Raw genomic sequence first — 22183 nt, forward strand, 5'->3', positions numbered from 1 at the left:
TTGTACAAACTCAGTGAGAGTTCACACCAAAGCTTTTGTTAGTGATGATGTGATGGACCCGTCTATACACTCAAACCTCGGCTGTTTGATGACACGTTCACTCATTTCACCTTCATCATCCTGGTCGATGGCAGCGGATGTTTATCTAGACGGTCTCGTAGCGTCTTTCCCTCCTTCAGTTATATGAAGCAGCTGAATGTTAAAAACCAGCCCGATGGTCCTGCCCCCAAACTGCACTGCTGCCATGCTGTTTTTCTGTGCAGCATCCAGAGTTTGGTTACGTTATCATGTGATCAGGCTCCCAGTATTTCACAGGCTGGTCAGCAAACTAAACGCGCTCCATCAGTGATGGGGTGTTGTGAGCTCGTCTCTCTGCAGCTGCTCCTTGGCTCTCGCGGCGAGCACCTGATGGTGGCCAGTTCATGGTGAAACAACAATGCTGAAGGTCTGTGGTCATTCGTGCTTACCCATCAGAGGCTTCATGTAGGACAGTTTAGTTGGGACTGAACCAGCTGATAAACAACGCTGACACTGTTTATGTGACACCTCTCTATCCTACCCGAGCAATCAAAGCTCTTTATACAACACTTCTCCACGCTTCGCCTACACAAGTCGTGCACATACATACTGAGGCAGCAGGGACCAACTCGGGACTAGCATCAAGCATGTGGGTGAGTGTTTGTTATACTCGAGTATTATATACTGAGATCTTCTCTGACAGCGCTTTAACACACGACTCACCCCATGTCCCCCACAGACTCTTCTGCATGCACGAGAACCACGTGAGCCCAAACGTTGTTTCCCATATTCAGAGTTCGTACGTCTGAATTCAGGATGCGGGCCAGAACGTGGCACCGATCAGAACCTGTGTTTTCACTGGAACAGTAACCAACGCTACTTCCTTTAAACTTCTAGACTTCATGGTGTGGGGATGAACAAAAGTATTTTACCAGCATAATATAATCTGCAGTGTGATCATTGCTTTAACAATGTAACAGACAGCTTTAAGATGGCCTTAAGATGTTTATGCATAGTTATCATATTAACCTTGTATTTCAGATGCAGTTATAATTATTTTATACACATTGCATATCTGTGCTTATTTTGAGTTGATGTTCGGTTCATTAAGGGTCTTAAGCTTCACTGGCGTGACTGTCAGATCTGTCAGCTTTAGCGCCTAAACAATTTCGACAAATTTAAGTTAACGGTCCAACCGATAAAGTCCTACTTTTTTGTGATCAATTAACCAGTATCTGTCCAACAGTTTCTGGCCTCATCTCTAACGTCCCTAAATCAATTTAAGAGTGTCCAACACCCAAGGCCCAAACATGTCATGTTTAATGTAATGAGAGTCCACAGAGTGCTGTAAAATGTGAAGAACTGTTGTTCAGGGCAGTAAACACCTGAACATGGAAGCAACAATTCATTGTTTGGTGAGATTTTCTACAAAGATGCTGGGAGAGCGTCACAACTCAGAAAGTTAGATGTACAGTTTATGAATTTTATTTTTAAAAAAAAGAAAAAGTGGCAGCCAGAAACAATACAAAAGAGAAAACTGAGAATGTCAGAGCGGTCTGTGCAGAGTGCCAACACAGCTGTTACCATCGACACACTGCTCTCAAGCTGAGGAAAGGTGGAACTGAAGGGGTGTGGCCTAAAAGTCCAGTAAGAATCAGTCCAGCAACCATCTACAAACAGCGTCCTTTCCAACGCCATGGTTACCGTTCAATGAAGGACAGGCTGAGTTTGCGTCTGTGTTAACTTCTCCCATGCAAAATAAACAGAACCCCAAAGAACCCAACGAGGTGTTGGGACAAACCTTCGTATGCTAACATACATTTTGTTGAGTGTATATGACAATGAAGCACCACGCCAATGCACTTGGAACTGAAAGCCACAAAAACCATTTAAATACTGTTAATGTTTGAACAAGTGATGTCTTTAAAATGTTGCTGCGGGAGCGTCAGACTATCGCTCAGACTCTGTATCTGTCCTCTACTAATGACAAAACAGGAACGGAGGGAAAGGCGTCTAACGCATCCTGTACTCCAGCGTCTTTGACATCTCACATAGCTGGCCCCTGAAGTCCACGTCGATGGTGAAGTCCAGGTCCCTCTGCAGAGACAGCAGGTCAGGTTACACAAAGACAAACGGAATCGAAGCAAAGAGCGGCCGAGCCGTGCTTACATTGTTCTTGACATTTGGCTTCATGCTGACGGTGCCAATGATCTCCTCTCCAGTCTTCACAGTCAGGTAATCATCCAGGTAGAAGACGGTCTGCTTCCAGTGGGTGTAAGGAGACTCTGGGCCTGTCGGGAGACAGAGCGTTGGTAATCTACACCAGCCTTTATTTTAACCCGCCCGTGTGTCACACAGTTCAGCTGACTGGCTCCAATCAGCTGACCACCCCTCGCCTGTTCACCTGTAGTCATGTGTCTGTAAAGCTAATTCTGGCTGCAGGCTGAGATGTGAGCTTCTCCTCCCGGATTCGTTGCTGTATAAATAAAACTGAATTTGTCAAAGCAGACACTAATGTCAGCTCACAGTGGTGAACAATCTGTACAACAGCAACGACCCGCCGCCGTTTGCAGGAGGGTCAGTGGGTCCCGTCTGACAGAACATGAAATGTTCAGTATGTGGATGAAGTACGTGAACCCTGAGAACGCCCAGAGCAACAATCCTGCCAACGCTGTAAACTCATTCAGGTATGAGACCTGCTTTCATGCAGTGACTATCAGGGCAGTAGAAAGCATGCATACTGGGACACCAGTGTAAAGACAGCAGGCACACTGACTGGTAGAGAAGCCGATCCTCTTATGGCAGCGGGTGAACTCGATGTTGAAGTAGGTAACCAACGCGTGGATGTAGTCGTTCCTCTTCACCTGGAGGCAGAACGGGGACGTGAACGTCAGGTCTTCGGCCTTCACCGTGTAGATGTCCACCTCCTAGACAAAAAAGACAAGATGCCTTCAGACCAAGTGTTTCAGGTCAGCTTCATCCACCCTCTGCCTGTCCCACATCCATTCAAGGAGCAGAGAACGATCCACCTACCCTGACGAGACAGGAGTTGCTGACCAGCTGCTTGGGGTCCACCACATCCACCAGGGGCTCCTTGATCGCCACCTCCTTGATGCAGGACATATCAAAGCCGTACACATTCTCCCACCCTGACAGAGACAAGACCAGGTTACAGCTACAATGGTCCACAGTGTCCTCTCTGACAGACGGGTCACCGCTCTGAGCGTCTGTCACGCACAGCGCTGTGCTCGGCTCACCTCGTCCTGTTGACGTTCTGCTAATGGCGAGCAGACTAATAACCACGTTGACAGTGTACGCTTACAAACACTGGAGCACAGCGTGAACTCGGCACCATCACAAGCTTGTATTACAGAGTGGATCCAATCTGATGGGCATTTTCATAATCACATCACAGTGAAGCATAAAAGGAGCCGGTGCAGTGTTTTACACTCATCGCTGTATATCCGACTCTACATGCTGATGACAGTTTGAACCTAAAAGGTCAAACTGGGCTCATGAAACCGGTTCTTGCTGTGACCTTTGATGAAGGTGCAGGGGCTTGACCGGGGGGACGGAATCTCTATTGTTACATACTATTTACAAATTAATTTCTCACTTCCATTTCCCGGGATGTAGGGTGGCCACGGATCAGGTATCAGAGCAATTCATCTACCAATCAGATGGTCAGTGGAACAATCTCCAGCTCCTTCTGTGGAAGTATCAACTATCCTTAGACAAGGTACTCAAAGCACTGTTGCTCCCAGTGCATCCATCAGAGATAAAAGTACTTAGGTATAGATTTAAAAAACTGTGTGAATGTGTGCAATTGGGTGAATAAGCCTCACAGCAGAATGTGCTTCGAGTGCTCAAACTGAGTAGAAAACACTTCTTAAATACCAGTCCAGTTACCCGCCTATACTAATGTTTCATTCTGAATAAATGTCCCATGTCCTGTCCAAAATATAAACTGGCTTCAGCATGGCTTTCCCATCCTTGAGTTGTCAGGAATTACTGTACCATGAAATCATTAAGGGTAGTAAAGGCAGCCCTGAAGAAATGAGGTTAGCAGGGATGGAAACAAGCGCTGGGAAGAAATGGTCAGGTCTATCGGCATTCCAAGAAACTGGCTCTAGATTGTGTAATTATGTGAGACTGCAAACTTGTGTTATGGGAGGATTGTGAGTGTGAGCACTACGCAGTATAAAAGAATACTAATGCAAGAATATTAATTTTACACTGACTTTAATTCATGGGAAATTTGCCAATAAATATAGAGACAAAAAATAAAATACAAAAAAATGTCAACAATTTCACAAAATGGAACAAGCCATTCACAAATGCCAACACTTAGCCTTCTATCTGGGTCTATCCTGGGAAATGTTTTTTTCTGCTACCGAGGTCTACTGCAGAATGTGGACTCTAATCAGAAATGCAGTGTACTATAAAACACTTGAGGATGTGCAGTTTAGATTCCGATTAAGCTACACACCAGAGAGAATATTTGGCCGTATGTAACAGGATGCTCAGGAGGACATCACTCTGGGAAAAGAAATTTACAGGCACGTTCTGACTACAAGCTAGCTCAGATTTTTCATTTGTCTAAGAAAGTGGCACGAGGATCCTAAACTGCAGGTTTCAATGCTTCAGCTCAGGTAACAGCTGTTGGTTGACTACTTCTTTGCTTCCATCCATGGTCTTTCTTCCTGCTGGAGCAGAAGAATCGGGAGGTCTGGATGATAAATCAGATGAAGGCGTTGGGCCGGTTAGCCTCTGGATTCTAGAGATCTGTGGAAGGTGAAAGAATGCATTAATCTACATGGTGATATATGACCACAGCTACACAGTCTATCAGCCAGACCCTATTTGTTATTCAGGTTTATCTAAGCAGCTATGTTGTTGTCACAGGGTAGATCCAGGACATGTTGGAGATATTCCGTCTATGCTGGTTTGAGTATCCCTGGTGTGTGGGGATCGGGGATTCTGGGCATTTCTGCTTAGACTGCTGCCCCTGAAATGGAGGGATGGATCAATTTGTGCCACCTATAGTATCTTCGTCATACACCAACTGCTTACTTGATACATATGTAATTCTTTGACATGTTGCATGAGAAAAATAAGGAAAAAAGCATCCAGTAACCGATCCTTTAAGCTCCATTTGTACTTGGTATCTGGACATTCGTGTTTCAGATGGACAAATCCTATTTGACTATGAGCAAGCGCTGGTGACAGTAGGAACAGGAACATTTCCATTTTAACAACAAACATCCGCAGAAATGGGCTCAAGGAGGGGTAGCCATCTACTGCCACCAGTTCTCTATCACATCCAGACTATCTCACCACTCCGTTACATTTCCCATATGTACGGGGAATGATCCCCTTTGTCAGGGCGTGTCGATATGACCTTAAGACTCTCCACAGCTATGGTAAATGGTCTGTATTTGTATAGCACTTTTACTAGTCCCCCCTAGGGACCCCAAAGCGCTTTACACACCCAGTCACACACCCATTCACACACTGGTGGAGGCAGCTACAGTTGTAGCCACAGCTGCCCTGGGGCAGACTGACAGAAGCGAGGCTGCCACATCGCACCATCGGCCCTTCTGGCCATCACCAGTAGGCGGTAGGTGAAGTGTCTTGCCCAAGGACACAAAGACCGAGACTAGAAGAGAGATCTGTGTGTGGCATGAAGAACGAGGAGGGCAGCTGGACCGCTGCCACAACAACAGTCTGGAAATAAAGACAATTTACAGTGCTGTGCGTGGGTTCTTTATTCTGTCACAACAGCTTTGAAGTTATTTTATACCTCCCAGATTGTCTTATCTTTGGTGGTTTTCTTGGACATTTCCTGTCAGGATCCTGGAGCTCCCGACCCAGTGTTGTGAGCTTCTTGTGTCTCAGGGTTTTTGTGTTATGTTGCATGTTCTAAGTTGTCTTTGTTGCCTCAGTTTGTTCTATAGTCTAGTATCTTAGTTTGGGTTTCTTGTATTCTGGTTAGTTTTCTGAGTGTTTAGTAGCCGCCCTCTGTGCCTCCTTTATGTTGGTCTCTGAGTTTCTTAGTTGCTCTGTCTCCCCTAGTCAGTCCGCGTCTGTGTTACATTTCCTGTTTTACTTTGAAGGTCTGTGTCCTACGTGAATGTATTGAGTTTCTCTTCCCTTTGGTCTGGTTATGTCTGATTTCTCCCAGCTGTGCTCCCCTCCTGTGTCTCATTCCCCTCATTATTTCCCAGTGTATTTAAGTCCTGTGTTTCTCTGAGTCAGTGTCGCGTCGTCCCTCATTGCTGTGTTACTCGCTCCCTGTGTTTTCTTGAACTTAGAGTTCCCAGTGTGGCTTTGTTTTGTATGCATCTTCCTTGCCAGCCAATAAAGCTGTGATTTTGAGCTCATCCCTCGAGTCTGAGAGCCTGCATTTTGGGTCCAACTCCTGCCTGCCACACAGCGCTTGTTGACATTTCCACTACATAAATGGGAGGGAATGATTTGGTTTTGTTGAAAGGGAGGATGTTGGAAAGGCCTGACTTGCCCAAACATATAGTGTGGGTGTTCTGGAAATGTCTCAGTCTGCAAGATCTTTGGCAGAAGTTCAACAGAGGGGTAGTGGGGAGGAGGTTGGGGGCATTGGCTGGACCATTCTGCACTAGAGCCCTGTGCAGGACGATTTTTTCAATCTGGCTGCCAGTGGCGGCTCATTTAAACCTATTATTATTAACTCGTGCTTTTTCCATCCAGATCACAAATGCATGCAGCAGTCTGTACTTTGAAAGCTTTCATCCTGCCAGTGTAAAACACACACGTAGATGTCACTGAACAGCAGCGATGTGAAACTATGAAATACAAGAACTTTGCCACACTTCTCACAAGTCCAGCTCTTTACCTTCTTGGTTCTTAACGATGTTAAAACTTTTCCACTGGTTCACTCCAGCCTTAATTTTGTTACTAACATCAGTTGTACCCTCCATCCTGCTAGCATTCTTGGGACCCCCTGTCTATTTTTAGCCACCTGCCTCTGCCCACAGCATCAGCAACCAACCTGCTCCTGCAAGATTTGTAGCCCTTTTTCATTAGTACCTACTCAGGTCGGCTTGATGTTTTTAGGGTTTTCCACTAGGTCACAGCACATGTTACCAGGTACTTTTTTAGTACCTACTCTGCTGGGTTCCAAGCAATCCAAGGCAATCCGAAAATGTGACATCAAAAGACTGCATGGTCCCCAAGTCTGACAAAAAGCTGAGTCCAGTCAAAGTCCACATGAAGGAAACGGCTTGCCTTTCCGAGTGTTAGGTAGCTTAATCATTTCTAAAAGAAAATAAAGTGTTTGTGTTATTTTAGCCAACATGTAATTGGTGCAGACGGGTTGTATGTGCGCTAAGTCACTGCTGACCTGCTCCCAGGCCAAACACATGAAACCTCTGACAGGCTTAGCTGACCCACTCCCATCTCCCCATGCCCACATTCCTTCCACTTCTAGCCAAACATTACTGGTAAGTCTCCTGCCTGCCCAGTTCCACAAGCTCCACAGATGTAAACAACCCTCAGAGAAGTCATGGGGTTGTTGCCATGTCTCAGTTAAGCTGGGAAAGTCTAACTTATGGTTGGTGAGGAGATGCTGGATTAGATGGTTGTTGCTCATAAGTGTCTGAATGTTTAATAGATTAACAAAGACAGTGGTGTTATCACATGTGGCAGACCGATTGGATAACACACTGAGGTCATTAACCTGACTGGTATTGCATTTTGCAAAACAATGTGGGACTCTGTAGTTTTCTCTGGTCCCCTCCCCAATCAGACCAGGAGTGACATGTTTAGCCGCATGTTCTCCTTAAATTGCTGGCTGTCTGAGTGGTGTCCCAGAAACGATGTGGGCTTCATAGATAATTGGCAAACCTTCTGGAGATAACCTGGTCTTGTTAGGAGAGACGGCATCCATCCCACTTTGGATGGAGCAGCTCTCATTTCTAGAAATATGGACAAATTTATTAAACCCCCCAAAATATGACTATCCAGAGTTGGGACCAGGAAGCAGAGTTGCAGTCTAAAAACCAGCAACAAACAACTTAAACATAAACAATTTGTAAAGCCAGAACATCTTACTATTCATCACTGATTGAAGACAATAAGAACAACCCCAGGTTGTTCAGCTCTGTAGCCAGGCTGACAAAAAGTCAAAGCTCTTTTGAGCCAACAATCCCTTTAACGTTAACTAGTAATGACTTCATGAACTTCTTCACAAATAAAATTTTTATCATTAGAGAAAAAATTACCAGTAATCATCCCACAGATGTAATATTATCTACAGCTACTCTTAGTACCATTGATGTTAAGTTAGACTCTTTTTCTCCAATTGATCTTTCTGAGTTAACTTCAATAATTACTTCCTCCAAACCATCAACGTGTCTTTTAGACCCCATTCCTACAAAACTGCTCAAAGAAGTCCTGCCATTAATTAATTCTTCGATCTTAAATATGATCAACCTATCTCTAATGATCGGCTATGTACCACAGGCCTTCAAGCTGGCTGTAGTTAAACCTTTACTCAAAAAGCATCTCTAGACCCAGCAGTCTTAGCTAATTATAGGCCAATCTCCAACCTTCCTTTCATATCAAACATCCTTGAAAGAGTAGTTGTCAAACAGCTAACAGATCATCTGCAGAGGAATGGTTTATTTGAAGAGTTTCAGTCAGGTTTCAGAGCTCATCATAGGGCTGCTCGATTATGGCAAAAATGATAATCACGATTATTTTCACTGAAATTGAGATCTCGATTATGTGACGATATTTATTTAACCCTTTAAGACCTACCATAGAACCAAGTCCGCCAGAGCTTATATTATTTTTTTATATGCTGTAGTGCCATTTGTGGGAGCATTTCAAGTTGCTATACATCAATACAACTGTTATAGCTCATATTTTAATAATATGTATGCATTAAGTCCATAGTAACTACATTAATTGCAAAAAAGTGCAATAAACTACAAAAAAAATTGAAAATCGTTTTTGTTTGTTTTTTACATATATTTCTACTTGGAGAAATTTAAGAGGTTTATCCCTCAAAGCTTTAAATACAAAAAAGTTGCAAAAATAGTTTACAACAACAGGAAATTTATTTTGAGTGTCTTCATAGTTTTATTTTGGAGATACACCAATTTTTATATACTGCAGGAAAAACAAAAAAACAATCCTATGATGCAAATTTGCAAAGAAAACAGCATGTGCATCAAAATAAACTATTTCCAGCAGTGCAATTTGAGTTCTAAGCATCCCAGCAACTATTCAGAAAAGTATAGAGTCAAACATGACTTATAAAAACACCAGTATAGGCTTTTAAGGCCTACAAGTAAAAAACTACATTTTCCGTGAAAATGACGTCACTTCCTGTTTCGGGCAGGAAATGCGATAGTTCGCATTGACGTCTTTTTCAATGTGGGAAGTGTTACGAACAGCTGATGGATCGGCAAAGCGTGTTTCTGGAATATTATGTTTTTGTTCCTGCAAGTGCTTTTTATGCGATTTTTGCAAAGCTATATGTGGAAGGAAACCGTGACCGAGGACAAGCTGATGGCATAAGAAGTAAGTACAACTCCTCCAGTTTCATATGCAAAACAAATATTGCGCTAGCTTACGCGGTTCAGGTTCTACAGGGATTTAAAAATAGTTACACCAAACGGAGCGTGCTGCTCTGACCGGCTTGAAAGGGTTAACAATAACAACGTATTGAATAATGACTTTAAAAAATAATATAAAATAGTGTGCAAATACTGATAACAGTGCAAATGTTTGCAATATAAGAAATAAATGAAAAATGTAAACATCTATGTTTAGTGAACTTTGCAGTGTTGCTCTGTGGTGCAGCTACGACACTGTAGCAAAGTTTACACACTGTGTCTACTTGATCCACGTCTGACTGAACCCATAATGTTTCCACACCACTGAAGTTTTTTTTACCTCTTTTCAACCAACGGCAGTCACTCTCCTCTCCAGATAACTTCTGCTCAGCTTTCCGAGCTTCCCTCGGGTCCTCTTAATTGTTGTGATGCGTGTTGGAAATGGAGAGAGGTGCGCTTGATTTACCACACGGAGCAGCGCGAGAGTAAAGCATGAGGGAGGGGCTAATAATCAGCTCAGTCATTTTTAATGATCGTTGAAAGCCTAGATCGTAATCGTGATTAAAATTCGATTAATTGAGCAGCCCTAGCTCATCACAGCACAGAAACAGCTTTAGTGAAGGTTACAAATGATCTTCTTATGGCCTCTGACAGTGGACTCATCTCTGTGCTTGTCCTGCTAGACCTCAGTGCAGCGTTCGATACTGTCGACCATAATATCCTATTAGAGCGATTAGAACATGCTGTAGGTATTACAGGTACTGCACTGCAGTGGTTTGTATCATATCTATCTAATAGACTCCAGTTTGTGCATGTAAATGGAGAGTCCTCTTCACACACTGAGGTTAATTATGGAGTTCCACAGGGTTCAGTGCTAGGACCAATTCTGTTTACATTATACATGCTTCCCTTAGGCAGCATCATTAGAAGACATAGCATACATTTTCACTGCTATGCAGATGACACCCAGCTCTATCTGTCCATGAAGCCAGATGACACACACCAATGAGTTAAACTGCAGGAATGTCTTAAAGACATAAAGACCTGGATGGCCGCTAACTTTCTGCTTCTTAATTCAGATAAAACTGAGGTTATTGTACTCGGCCCTGAAAATCTTAGAAATATGGTATCTAACCAGATTCTTACTCTGGATGGCATTACCTTGGCCTCCAGTAACACTGTGAGGAACCTTGGAGTCATTTTTGACCAGGACATGTCCTTCAACGCACATATTAAACAAATATGTAAGACTGCTTTCTTCCATTTGTGCAACATCTCTAAAGTTAGAAATATCCTGTCTCAGAGTGACGCTGAAAAACTAGTTCATGCATTTATTACTTCCAGGCTGGACTACTGTAATTCATTATTATCAGGAAGTCCTAAAAACTCACTGAAAAGCCTTCAGCTAATCCAAAATGCTGCAGCAAGAGTCCTGACAGGGACTAGAAAGAGAGAGCAGATTTCTCCTGTTTTGGCTTCCTGTTAAATCCAGAATTCAAAATCCTGCTCCTCACATACAAGGTCTTAAATAATCAGGCCCCATCTTATCTTAATGACCTTGTAGTACCATATCACCCTATTAGAGCACTTCGCTCTCGCTCTGCAGGCCTACTTGTTGTTCCTAGAGTATTTAAAAGTAGAATGGGAGGCAGAGCCTTCAGTTTTCAGGCCCCTTTTCTGTGGAACCAGCTTCCAGTTTGGATTCAGGAGACAGACACTATCTCTACTTTTAAGATTAGGCTTCAAACTTTCCTTTTTGCTAAAGCATATAGTTAGGGCTGGACCAGGTGACCCTGAATCCTCCCTTAGTTATGCTGCAATAGACGTAGGCTGCCGGGGATTCCCATGATGCATTGAGTTTTTCCTTTCCAGTCACCTTTCTCACTCACTATGTGTTAACAGACCTCTCTGCATTGAATCATACCTGTTATTAACCTCTGTCTCTCTTCCACAGCATGTCTTTATCCTGTCTTCCTTCTCTCACCCCAACCAATCACAGCAGATGGCCCCGCCCCTCCCTGATCCTGGTTCTGCTGGAGGTTTCTTCCTGTTAAAAGGGAGTTTTTCCTTCCCACTGTCGCCAAAGTGCTGCTCATAGGGGGTCATGTGATTGTTGGGTTTTTTGCTGTATTATTGTCTTCGTGTTATTGTGATTTGTCGCTGTTTAAATAAAATTCCACTGAATTAAATTCAATCTCATATGCATCTAATTTTAAACATTTGAGATGTATTTTGTGTTCTGTGAATAAAATCTAAGAGTTTATTAGATGCGCAAATTATGTTTTTATTTACACTGGTGGTGTATTGTGTAAACACAGAAAAACTGCCCACTGTCCTTGACAATGGGCAGCTGACTAGTTGCCACACTCAGGATAACAGCAGTGTGTATCCAAACATATGATTATATGTATGGGTGCACACCACATACAAACATGCTGACTGTAGACTAACGAGTAGCTGGTGTGCTGCTGTCGTCTCCGGGCGCTCCTTATCTTCTCAAAGCGAGCCTCCATTTCCTCCAGCACCTTCGGGGTGTAGCGGACCACCAACTTGACTGATCCCTGTGCAGCCTTCAGCAGCTCAACAGCCTTTTCATGGTGCTCACCTTCAACACTCTGCATGAAGACCAACACAAAGCAAAAGTCTGACATGCTACAAGAAGCCGTTTCTTCCTACTACGTTTACTCTTTCACCCATAAAGTGAACATCTGATGACCTCCCCTCTACCCTTAAGTGGTTTGACAGCGATTGGAATAGGTTGTGGGTTTTTCCGAGGGTTGCCCTGGTAAGCTGTACAGACAGAGATCACCCTCATTAACTTCTGATGCACACCCACTCATTTTGTTCTGGAAGGGGACAGAAGCTGCTCCGTTCAGAAGAGAGAAACAAGAATGACTTCTTATCAACCCTTTCCAGGAGCGAAAGGACAGTGCTAACCTGTTTCAGCTATGACGATGCACTGACATGCACTTCTACAGTATTCCTTCATTTTAGAGAGATGGATACACTCTCATGTTTTCACATCTCTTGTCACGTATGGCTAGAGTACCTCTCCAACCTCCCAGTGATGTGGGCTGGCAGCCAGTTCTACCTGAGAGGTAGAACTGGCATTAACCTGTTCTTATGGTTACATCTGAGTCATATTAAAGTGACTGATGGAGGATCTTTAACACCTTCACTATCAATGTTGGATAAGGTGAGTGAACGAGGTAGAGATTGTAGGTTAAGAGCAGTCTTTTAAGTTTCTCCACTGCATTTAGGAATAATTTAAAGCTGTTGCACGGATCCTCTACATCTTTCTCAGCATGTCAGCATAAGAAACACTGCACCATCCACACCTTTAGGAACTCAGGGTGAACCTCATCCACCCCAGAGGCCCAGCCACCACGGAGGTGTTTAACCACCTCAGTGATGGATGAGTCGTCTCTCCTGTCCCCAGCCTTTGCTTCTACAGGAGACGCATCAGTGGGCTTAAGGAGGTCCTCAGAGTATTGAGTCTGTCGTCCCATTGTCCCAGTGGGAACAACAGTGAGATCTGGAGGGACCTGACAGGAGGAATGGCCCCCGAACCCCACCCAACACACTTTGCACCTGACCCCTGCAACACCTTATCCAGGCCAACAGGTAGGCTAAACGAATCAATTAGAATCAAACAGTATCAATTATTTATATCAATTATAATATACTGATGCTGTATATTTATGTAGATGTTCTACTGAACATACATAAAGTACAAAATGAACTAGAAATGATAATAAATGTGACTGTTGATGCGCCTGACCTAAAAACAAAGTGTAAATGTGCCGTATATGAAGAGATGTTCTTGTGTTATGTTTGGATTTACAAATTCTACAGACAATGGTTTTAAATGGGGTCTTGAAACTGGATAAATACTTGTAGTTAACACTTTTAAAATAATTCCAGGATTCAGTGACTGCTTCTGGTCTTCACGCTGTGTGCACCTCTCCTCAGCAGGTTGTAAGTGGGCTTCTGTGATCCTCTTACCACACCATTGACAGAAAGTAGCTGGTCTCCTCTCTTCAGCCCACCTTGGCGGTCAGCCACTCCTCCGGGGATGACTCTTGAGATATAGATGGGAGAGTTTTGCTCTTTTCCACCCATGATGTTAAAGCCCAGTCCCTCTTCTGTCTTGGGCAGTTCTACCACCCTTGGGTGGGCGTGCCCCTCACTGGCTGCAAAGGCTGCCACTGTGGCCTAATCAGAGAGGAAACCACATGATGAGCAAAACAACAAGTTCTATTTCACATCACATCTCCAGTTACCTCTATGTGTTACACAAAACAGAGGATCTGACAGTACACAGGTGGGAGGACAAACATATGCTGCATTCAAAGGATGCAATACAAAACAAGCTATTTTCCCACAGTGGTAGTGTTAAATGTGGGACTGTTTATAGACAATCTGAGTAACTGATAAAGGCTCAATACATGAGCAGGGCACAGAGAGGAATCAGCAGGAATACCACAGCTCGTGGTAGCAATGCAAATATGTTTCTAACAATAGTAAATTCTGATTGCAAAAGCTGCCAGAAAAGAGGAAAGGAAAGGGAAACAAAGGAAGAAAAAACCCAGACAGAGAGAGTAAGGACACAAAACATGAAGTTGCTCAGCATTTCAAACTGCTGAAAGTAGACGTCAGGAAGAGCACACTGTGGAGCCGGCTAACCAGCCGAGCATTCATCCTCACATGGCACCGTGACAGGCTTTTAGAGGTCAAAGGCTTAAGGAGACAAAGATATCTGTCAGAGGCAAACTCTGGAAGGATGTCAGGTGGTATTCTTCAGTGCAAATTCATGTATTAAACGCTGCATTCATCTGTAGCATTTCAAGGTTCCCTTCAACTATGCATCCTACTGTTTCAGTGGGAGATGCACGATCACTACATCTTCACTTGTTTTGAGCAAAAACTAATTCCACACTCTGCCACTCTGGTGCAAACCTTTCATTTATGGGGTGGCTGTGGCTCAGGCGGTGGAGCAGATCAGCCACTGACTGGAAGGTTGCTGGTTCGATCCCTGGCTCCTCCAGTCTGCATGCCAAGTATCCTTGGGCAAGATACTAACCCCAAGTTGCTCACCGATGCATCCATCGGAGTGTGGATGTAGATTAGTTTGCACTTAAGTATAGAAGGAAGTGCTTGTGTGACTGGGTGAATGAGGCCTGTTGTATAGCTGTGAGTAGAAAAGCGCTGCATAAGAATCAGTCCATTTATGACAGAGGTCACCATATTCCAGCACTGCAGGAGTGCTGCACTGTTAATCCCATTTAACTGTACTACTTTTGTTAAAACATATTTATCAGTTTAACAAATGCATACTGCTCTGTTCTCAGTATCTCAGTGGCATTAGCAGAGCGTCGTAGTCTAAGAACTACAACACTGCTGTGGTTTGCAATCACAAACAGCCCAAATCTCTAACATAAAGCTGCTTTGTCATTTGTAATACCTTGGCTGTTGCCTGGGCTCGCACCTCTGGTCCTCCAACAATGTCTAGAGTGTCATAGAGCTGCTCGTAAACCTAAGGACAACAAAGCAGAGCAAAGGTGGCTCAGACTGGAGTGTAATGGGGATGTAGCATCACACAGTGCAGTAGATACACAGACAATGGATAACACTGCAAACATCCATGATAAATTCTATTATTAGCTAAATATAAGAAACTGCACCATGTGCTTTCAGTCAGTCTTTGATAACAGCTTCAAGGCTCACACTTATTTACTTTCTGTTATCTTCTTTACTATTTAGTTATTCATTAAGTCATTAGTTGTTACAGTCATTAGTTATCTAACTTAACTTTTTAAATGCAAGTGTTGCCAAGAACGCCAGCGTGGTGGCTGGTTGCTCGTTCAGCATCAGATTTTAGTAAATGGCCTCAAACTTAAAGTGTAGTTTTCACTGATTGGAGGCTAAATATGTGGCTGCAGCTCAGGAGGCAGAGCAGCTCATGTACTAATCTCTACTGAAGGCTGTACGGCCAGTGTGCTGAGGCCCAGGTCAGAGTCCAATCCACGGTTACTGCGTATCGTCCATCTCCACTGCGCCACCATTCAATAAAGAGAAAAATGTCCAAAAAGAAAGGAAAACAGTGCACATGTTCTCACATGGGTCATTTAAAAAAGTCTGAGATGATTAAATGAAAAGAGTTGCTTTTAAACAGACTGTGAGGACGTGACAATGCTCACATTATGCACCGGACATTAGGAAAAAGATTATTAAACATTCTTTTAAAAGGGCCGTGGCACTTTACCTCTCTGATGGCAGCGCAGAATTTGCTCTGTAGGACTCTCTGCAGGGCCTGCAGTTTGGGAGGAGGCAGCTCACCAGTCCGCTGCAGCCGGTCCAGCAGCTCGATCACCCTGCATACATCTAACCCACAACACACACAAGCAAGGATTAACAACACAGCAACACAACACTGTCTGTGGACACTACAGACCCTCCCACAGTCACAGGATGCATTTCCATGAGGTGAGTGGGAACATTTCTCCAAGTGGTGAAGACAGCCGCATGAAGGCATCTACTGCCTTTCCATCCATCCCCAAAGGTTCTCAGTTGGATTTAGATCAGGGGAACACACAGGATGGTCCAACAGGGTGATGTTATTGTCCTAGAAGAAGTCTCTTGTCCTGCAGCATTGTGTACTGTAGCATTGTCCTGTTGATAAACCCAGTGGTTACCACACAGACGAGGGCCCTCAGTCATGAGGGACGCTCTCTGCAACATCTGGACACAGCCAGCAGCTGTTTGACGCCCCTGCACCTCCTGAAGCTCCACTGAAGGAAAAAGCACCCCAGACCATGATGGCGGGAGACTACCTGACAGAAAAGGACAATGAATCCACATTCGGCCTTTTAAAGGCCATGATCCCACCAAGAGGAAGGATCATGGCTAAACTGGAAACGTGGACCCTCCTGGGGTGATTACCAACACGATGTTAAACCCTCTGAAGCTCTACTGGAAAATGTGAATATGGAGCATTTTGGACGAGGCCTGAAGCATGAAGAGTTGGTACATGGCACCAGGCCCTGGCATGATTCACACCTACTGTAACACAGGTGGCAAAGGCACACACATTCTCTACTTAAGTACACAAACTAGTGTATGGGGAAAAGAATTACAAATCACTACACTTTCTTTTGAGCGCTCCAGTAGCTACATGCTGCTGCTGCTCTGAGTTTTACTGCTCTTTGTGGACTTACACGACCGAACTGAACAAGACGTACGCAGATGTTTGACAGTACACTGCTCATGCTGTTTTTATACTAGATGATATAAAGTTAGCATGAAGGTGGAATGAATCTCACCATCATCAGCTTAACTAATCCCTGCTACACTTGATGTAACCTAACTCTGACCATAAGCACCACAGGTACTGTGCACCCGTCACACGCTGTTCTTTAGTGTAGAGCCATCACAGTACAGCAAGCTAACCTGTTCATCCTGCAAGCAACACTTAAATAACAGCCTATTTTGCTTCTCAGCAGATTTCTCCATATGAACAGACACATCACATGTATAAACCTAATTTAAAAACACGAGGACTCACATGTAAGCTTTACATTTCCCATTTGTCAAATACCAATTCAATTTTATTTATACAGTACCAAAGCTTGAGGGTCCTGCACAGCATCTCTGTTGTTCCTAGGACTGCGCTCTTCTGGACAGAGATCCAGAACCTCTCTGCACTGAATCACACTTATTATTAACCTCTGTCTCTCTTCCACAGCATGTCTTTATCCCGTCTTCCTTCTCTCACCCCAACCGGTCATGGCAGATGGCGCCTCTCCCTGAGTCTGGTTCTGCTAGGTTTCTTCCTGTTTCCTTCCTGTTGAAAGGGAGTTTAAAGGGGTGAGATTTCATCACCCCCACCCGAGATTGGGTACTTCGCCCCAAGTGCGATGGAAGAAGGATTGTTGAGTGCACTGATCCTGAAAAATAGGATCATGGTAAAGCTTGAAACCTGGATCTTCTGTATCTGGTTAACCAAGACTACATGAAGTACCCTCAGAAGATCTACTAGACAATGTGAACAGGGTCCAGTAACCATCACAGTGACATATATCAAAGACAGGGTCTCCAGTATAAAGTATTGGACAGCACCAGAACCTGGCATGGATCACGCCTGCTGTCTGAAGAAGCTGACTGCACTCCATGAGCGTCTGGCAGCACAGATGAACCAGAGAGACATCCGGAATGGCTAACCAAAGGCCAGACAGTCCTGATCCTCAAGGACCCCCAGAAGGGACCGGTCCCCTCCAACTACCGACCAATAACCTGCCTCAGCACCACGTGGAAGCTCCTGTCAGGCGTCATAGTGGCTAAGATGAACAGCAGCTACTGGTAGATCGAGCAGTTAGCTGAGACTGCAAGACCAGTCTGACCAACCTGTGCACTGCCTGGATTGATTACAAAGAGACCTATGACTCGATGCCCCACACCTGGATCCTGGAATGCCTAGAAGAGCCTTCATCAGGAACTCAATGGGGATGTGACAGACAACACAGAGGCACTAATCATGGCAGCACAAGAACAAGCTCTGAGCACAAGATCCATAGAGGCTGGGGTCTATCACACCAGGCAAGACCCCAGGTGCAGGCTGTGTAAAGATGCCCCAGAGACAATCCAGCACATAACAGCAGGGTGCAAGATGCTAGCAGGCAAGGCATACATGGAACGCCATAACCAAGTGGCCGGCATAGTGTACAGGAACATCTGTGCCGAGTATAACCTGGAAGTCCCGAGGTCAAAATGGGAGACGCCCCCAAGGGTGGTGGAGAATGACCGAGCTAAGATCCTGTGGGACTTCCAGATACAGACGGACAAAATGGTGGTGGCTAATCAACCGGACATAGTGGTGGTAGACAAACAGAAGAAGACGGCCGTAGTGATCGATGTAGCGGTTCCGAATGACAGCAATATCAGGAAGAAGGAACACGAGAAGCTGGAGAAATACCAAGGGCTCAGAGAAGAGCTCGAGAGGATGTGGAGGGTGAAGGTAACGGTGGTCCCCGTGATAATCGGAGCACTAGGTGCGGTGACTCCCAAGCTAGGCGAGTGGCTCCAGCAGATCCCGGGAACAACATCGGAGATCTCTGTCCAGAAGAGCGCAGTCCTGGGAACAGCTAAGATACTGCGCAGGACCCTCAAGCTCCCAGGCCTCTGGTAGAGGACCCGAGCTTGAAGGATAAACTGCCCACAGGGGCAAGTGGTGGATTAAAGAAAAAAAATTGCCGGAGCCACTCACCTAGTGCTCCGATGAGGGGTTTATGTATATGTACGTGTATATATATATATATATATATATATATATATATATATATATATATATATATATATATATATATATATATGGTTTTAATAGTAGGGTGATCATTGGCAGTCTTCACAGAAGAAGTAGTTCTGAAAGAAATCATAAATTCTTTGACCATTCTTATAAATAAGGGGGAAAGAGGTCTGCAAAATGTGTTTATGTTACCTCCTCTCCTCTCTTTCACTAACGAGGCCCTCACCCCGTCAGCTCCAGAATAATAACCACTCAGATAATATTGTAAATATAAAATAAAAAGACTAACATGAGGAGCCTATAGTCTATAGCGCTCCTCTCGGCAAAGCAAATATTTTTGACACAACCAAGTAGTCAGACGATGATTCTACTTCTTAAAACTATTGGACAGGTCAGGTATAAAAACCAAAACAAAACGTTTAGCAGCTTCACTGCACTGTGTTTGCACACGGGACTGAAGAACAGAGGAATTATACCTTTAATTAAATATTAATTAAGGATCCAAGCACCCATTTCACACCTTGACTCATGTAATGAAGCACATGATAGTGGGTCACCCACTGGGATAGATACCTGGGGCTGTCCACCCAGTCTTAGAACTGACAAAGCTTCTCAGATGAGACGTCTTCAAGAAACTTAAAGAAGTCCAGTTACATTTTTCCCCAAGCTCCTTAGACTACCGTGACCCGGATGACTGAGAACCTATACAGATATGATGTTAAGCTGCTTTAATGATTCCAAAACCGATTTTGATGAGTATTTGGAATATCTGTCCTGCTGGAACATCCAGTTTTCTTCACTTGAGGTTAAGTTGAAGACGTTACTCCATCCTCTTTGTGTGGATATACCAGTAGCACTTGCAGCAAAACATCCCCAGAGCACAATGTCACCACCATGATCCACAGCATATGTGTATACAGGTATATGTAGCACAGACTGTACAGTATCCCACACACTTTTGATGCTTCATCCTTGGCTGTTTGATCAGTTTTACCAGTGTGAACCTGTGTATTATATTGAAAACATGGGCTAATTTATTTATCTTTGACACTACAACAGGTCATCCCACTAAGGAGGGTTGCTTTTGAAGGTGGTGTTGTAATACTTGGGTTGCAGTCACGTGGTTCTGATGACGTGCGGAGGCAGCGCGATTTTTGAGTGGAGGGCGGAAGTAAACATGGAGGACACTGTGGAGAGTCAGGAGAGCAGCTATTGTGCAACTTTAGACCCCGTTTCTCGGGAGAGATATAAACAGATAGTTAAAAAATATATCGGACGTGATCCGTATTCTTTGAAAATGTCCGAATACACCACAGAAGTAAAGGATTTGCCTACTATCGACGCTGTGGATATCACCAACTACTTGGTCCTCCAGACTTCTTACTACACTAGGCAGCAAATGAAAGCTTTCAAGAGTCTGGAGGCGTACAATTTTTTTGTCAGCGGGTGGGTCCACAACCTTGGAACAAAACGTCTCCGTGATGGATACAGTTTGGTGTTTGCAAGGGTGAGTGTTTGTTCTTATATTGCTTTATCTTAAACACGCTAACAGTTAGCGTTAGCGGCTTTAACGTCAACAAACATGCCAAATCCTTAGGACTTCGTTAGAGTGACAATTGTTTGTTTCAAGGTAAACCATTCTCAGAGGTCTAACGAGACACCTCTGAAGACTTGGGTAATTGCAAAGGAGGATGGAGAAGTGATTGCAAAGCACTTGGGCAGCCTATAGTCCCAATCAAGTCAATATTAGACTACTAACTTAAAAGCACTAAGTAAACGAGAATTTAACGACAACATAATGCTAATAAGTTCGTTTGCAAACATAACATTACCTCTGACGAAGTGGTCGCTGCAGACACGGGCATTGGCAGACTCTGCTCCTCCCGACTGTAAACGTAAATTTAAAATCCATTTTTTCCTACGTTTTTCGGTTAGAATTTTCCATTTTTCTCCTCTTCGTTGGGCTATTTTTGGTACCCTAAAATACCGTTTATCAGTTTCTCGGGTCGACCTACTGGAGCATCCGTAAACACAACAGGACAAAGGCATTTTGCGTACTGTCTGTCTGTGATTTTGCGCTGATCTTTTTCACTTCCGCCCTCCAGTCAAATTTCGCGCTTTACGTCGACGTCACGTCTACGTCAAATGAAACCCAGCTATTAAAGAGTTTAAAAAACTGAACGTGTCTGCGAGCAGCGTTCACAGTAACTGAGAGGTAGGCGTGGCACTGGGGACCGAGCCCCCCTAAAGGTTACGTCCTAGTCACCCCTGCTCCGCACATCATCTAAACTGTGTCGTGGTTAAATTATTAACTTGTGTCGTTAGGGTCTGTGTGCATTAACAGACGTCGAACACGATCCTCCTCACCGACTGGATCATGCGCTGATGGATACTCAGCATTTTAGGCCCAACCAAGCTCTACACATGCAGGCTCCATACCGCTAAAGACGCAGGAGATGGTGCCGTAAAACCCAAAGAAGCCGACCACAGCAAACAAACGTGTTAGTGTAGGAGCGGAGGCGGGGCCCAGGGACGTGTACATCGGTACCTTTGTATGCATCAGACAAGCCAACGATCATCGTTTCGCCTTTGTTGTGGAATCAGACTGCTCCAGGTGCGAGCACGTCTCCCACACACACACACTGCATCTGCTAGCTACGTTACCTCTCTCCAGGGTTAGGGTTAGCTACCCTGCTAGCTACGTTACCTCTCTCCAGGCACAGCGGTTCTGTCATGGCCGCCATGTCTGCTTCTTTAGCCGGGTGGTAGTACGAGGACATCATCGCGGACTCAGTGCACACTGATCCAACGAACACCTCGTATGGCCGATTAATGTTGTTCACAGCAGTGCGTGGCCCATCGTTGCCCACGGCCTGCTTAGCATCGTGAGTGGAGCTCCGAGACTACAACCTGACGCAGCAGCTCTCCTCCAGCTGCGGCTTCAGTGCGCGAAGCAGCGATGTCATCTACGCAGGACTCATGTGCTCCACGCACTGACACAACAAAGGACATCCCTCACACACTTGCAGTATCTGCTGTTGTCTGATGGGCGTTTTTAATATTTATCACCCAGCTGAAAGGCTGATAGAGCACTGCTACATGTGCTCTGGATATCCTGTAACTGGCCTTGTTGGTCTGGGGTGACAGGTTTGTAAGAACTGATCGGAGACTACGAAATAAAACATTTGGCACAGACTCGTGGACAAAGGATGCAAAGTGAATGGCGTGAAACTTTCTGGCTTTAAGTCACATCTTTATTAAAATG

At 44.4% G+C, this 22183-nt stretch overlaps 2 protein-coding genes across 6 annotated transcripts; both read right to left on the reverse strand.

The window, feature by feature from the left end:
• Nucleotides 1–1480: 1480 nt before the first annotated feature.
• Nucleotides 1481–3496, reverse strand: LOC120736292 (protein arginine N-methyltransferase 1-B-like). The gene is made up of 4 exons (XM_040036294.1): nt 3052–3496; nt 2795–2945; nt 2188–2309; nt 1481–2115 (listed from the first exon to the last, which is right to left on the reverse strand). The coding sequence occupies exons 1-4, from the start codon at nt 3139–3141 to the stop codon at nt 2032–2034; spliced, it is 447 nt and encodes a 148-aa protein (XP_039892228.1). The 5' UTR covers nt 3142–3496; the 3' UTR covers nt 1481–2031.
• A 747-nt stretch (nt 3497–4243) lies between these two features.
• Nucleotides 4244–22039, reverse strand: lin7b (lin-7 homolog B (C. elegans)). Of its 5 annotated transcripts, none has more exons than XM_040036292.1 (6): nt 21626–22039; nt 15883–16001; nt 15082–15153; nt 13623–13832; nt 12069–12232; nt 4244–4803 (listed from the first exon to the last, which is right to left on the reverse strand). In XM_040036292.1, exons 1-6 carry the CDS (start codon nt 21699–21701, stop codon nt 4782–4784), a joined length of 663 nt encoding a protein of 220 aa, XP_039892226.1. In that variant the 5' UTR covers nt 21702–22039; the 3' UTR covers nt 4244–4781. The 5 variants fall into 5 exon arrangements, with proteins under 5 accessions (XP_039892226.1, XP_039892225.1, XP_039892227.1 ...); XM_040036291.1 differs by having other exon boundaries at nt 12046–12232; XM_040036293.1 differs by having other exon boundaries at nt 12046–12232; nt 21467–22039.
• Nucleotides 22040–22183: the final 144 nt, after the last annotated feature.

This window comes from Simochromis diagramma, unplaced genomic scaffold (genome assembly GCF_900408965.1).
Source record: "Simochromis diagramma unplaced genomic scaffold, fSimDia1.1 OVJJ01000497.1, whole genome shotgun sequence".
Lineage (NCBI taxonomy): Eukaryota > Metazoa > Chordata > Actinopteri > Cichliformes > Cichlidae > Simochromis > Simochromis diagramma.

What these genes read in the sequence shown, in the direction of transcription:
- lin7b (XM_040036288.1), bottom strand. Translation starts at nt 16,152, where the DNA reads ATGCCTTCATGCGGCTGTCTTCACCACTTGGAGAAATGTTCCCACTCA. An exon ending in GAGCCCAGGCAACAGCCAAG is followed by an intron (nt 13,833 to 15,081) that starts GTATTACAAATG and finishes CTCTCTGATTAG; the next exon opens with GCCACAGTGGCAGCCTTTGC. An exon ending in TACTTTCTGTCAATGGTGTG is followed by an intron (nt 12,233 to 13,622) that starts GTAAGAGGATCA and finishes GTCTTCATGCAG; the next exon opens with AGTGTTGAAGGTGAGCACCA.
- LOC120736292 (XM_040036294.1), bottom strand. Translation starts at nt 3,141, where the DNA reads ATGTCCTGCATCAAGGAGGTGGCGATCAAGGAGCCCCTGGTGGATGTG. An exon ending in GAGGATCGGCTTCTCTACCA is followed by an intron (nt 2,310 to 2,794) that starts GTCAGTGTGCCT and finishes GTCTCCCGACAG; the next exon opens with GCCCAGAGTCTCCTTACACC. An exon ending in AGCCAAATGTCAAGAACAAT is followed by an intron (nt 2,116 to 2,187) that starts GTAAGCACGGCT and finishes CTGTCTCTGCAG; the next exon opens with AGGGACCTGGACTTCACCAT.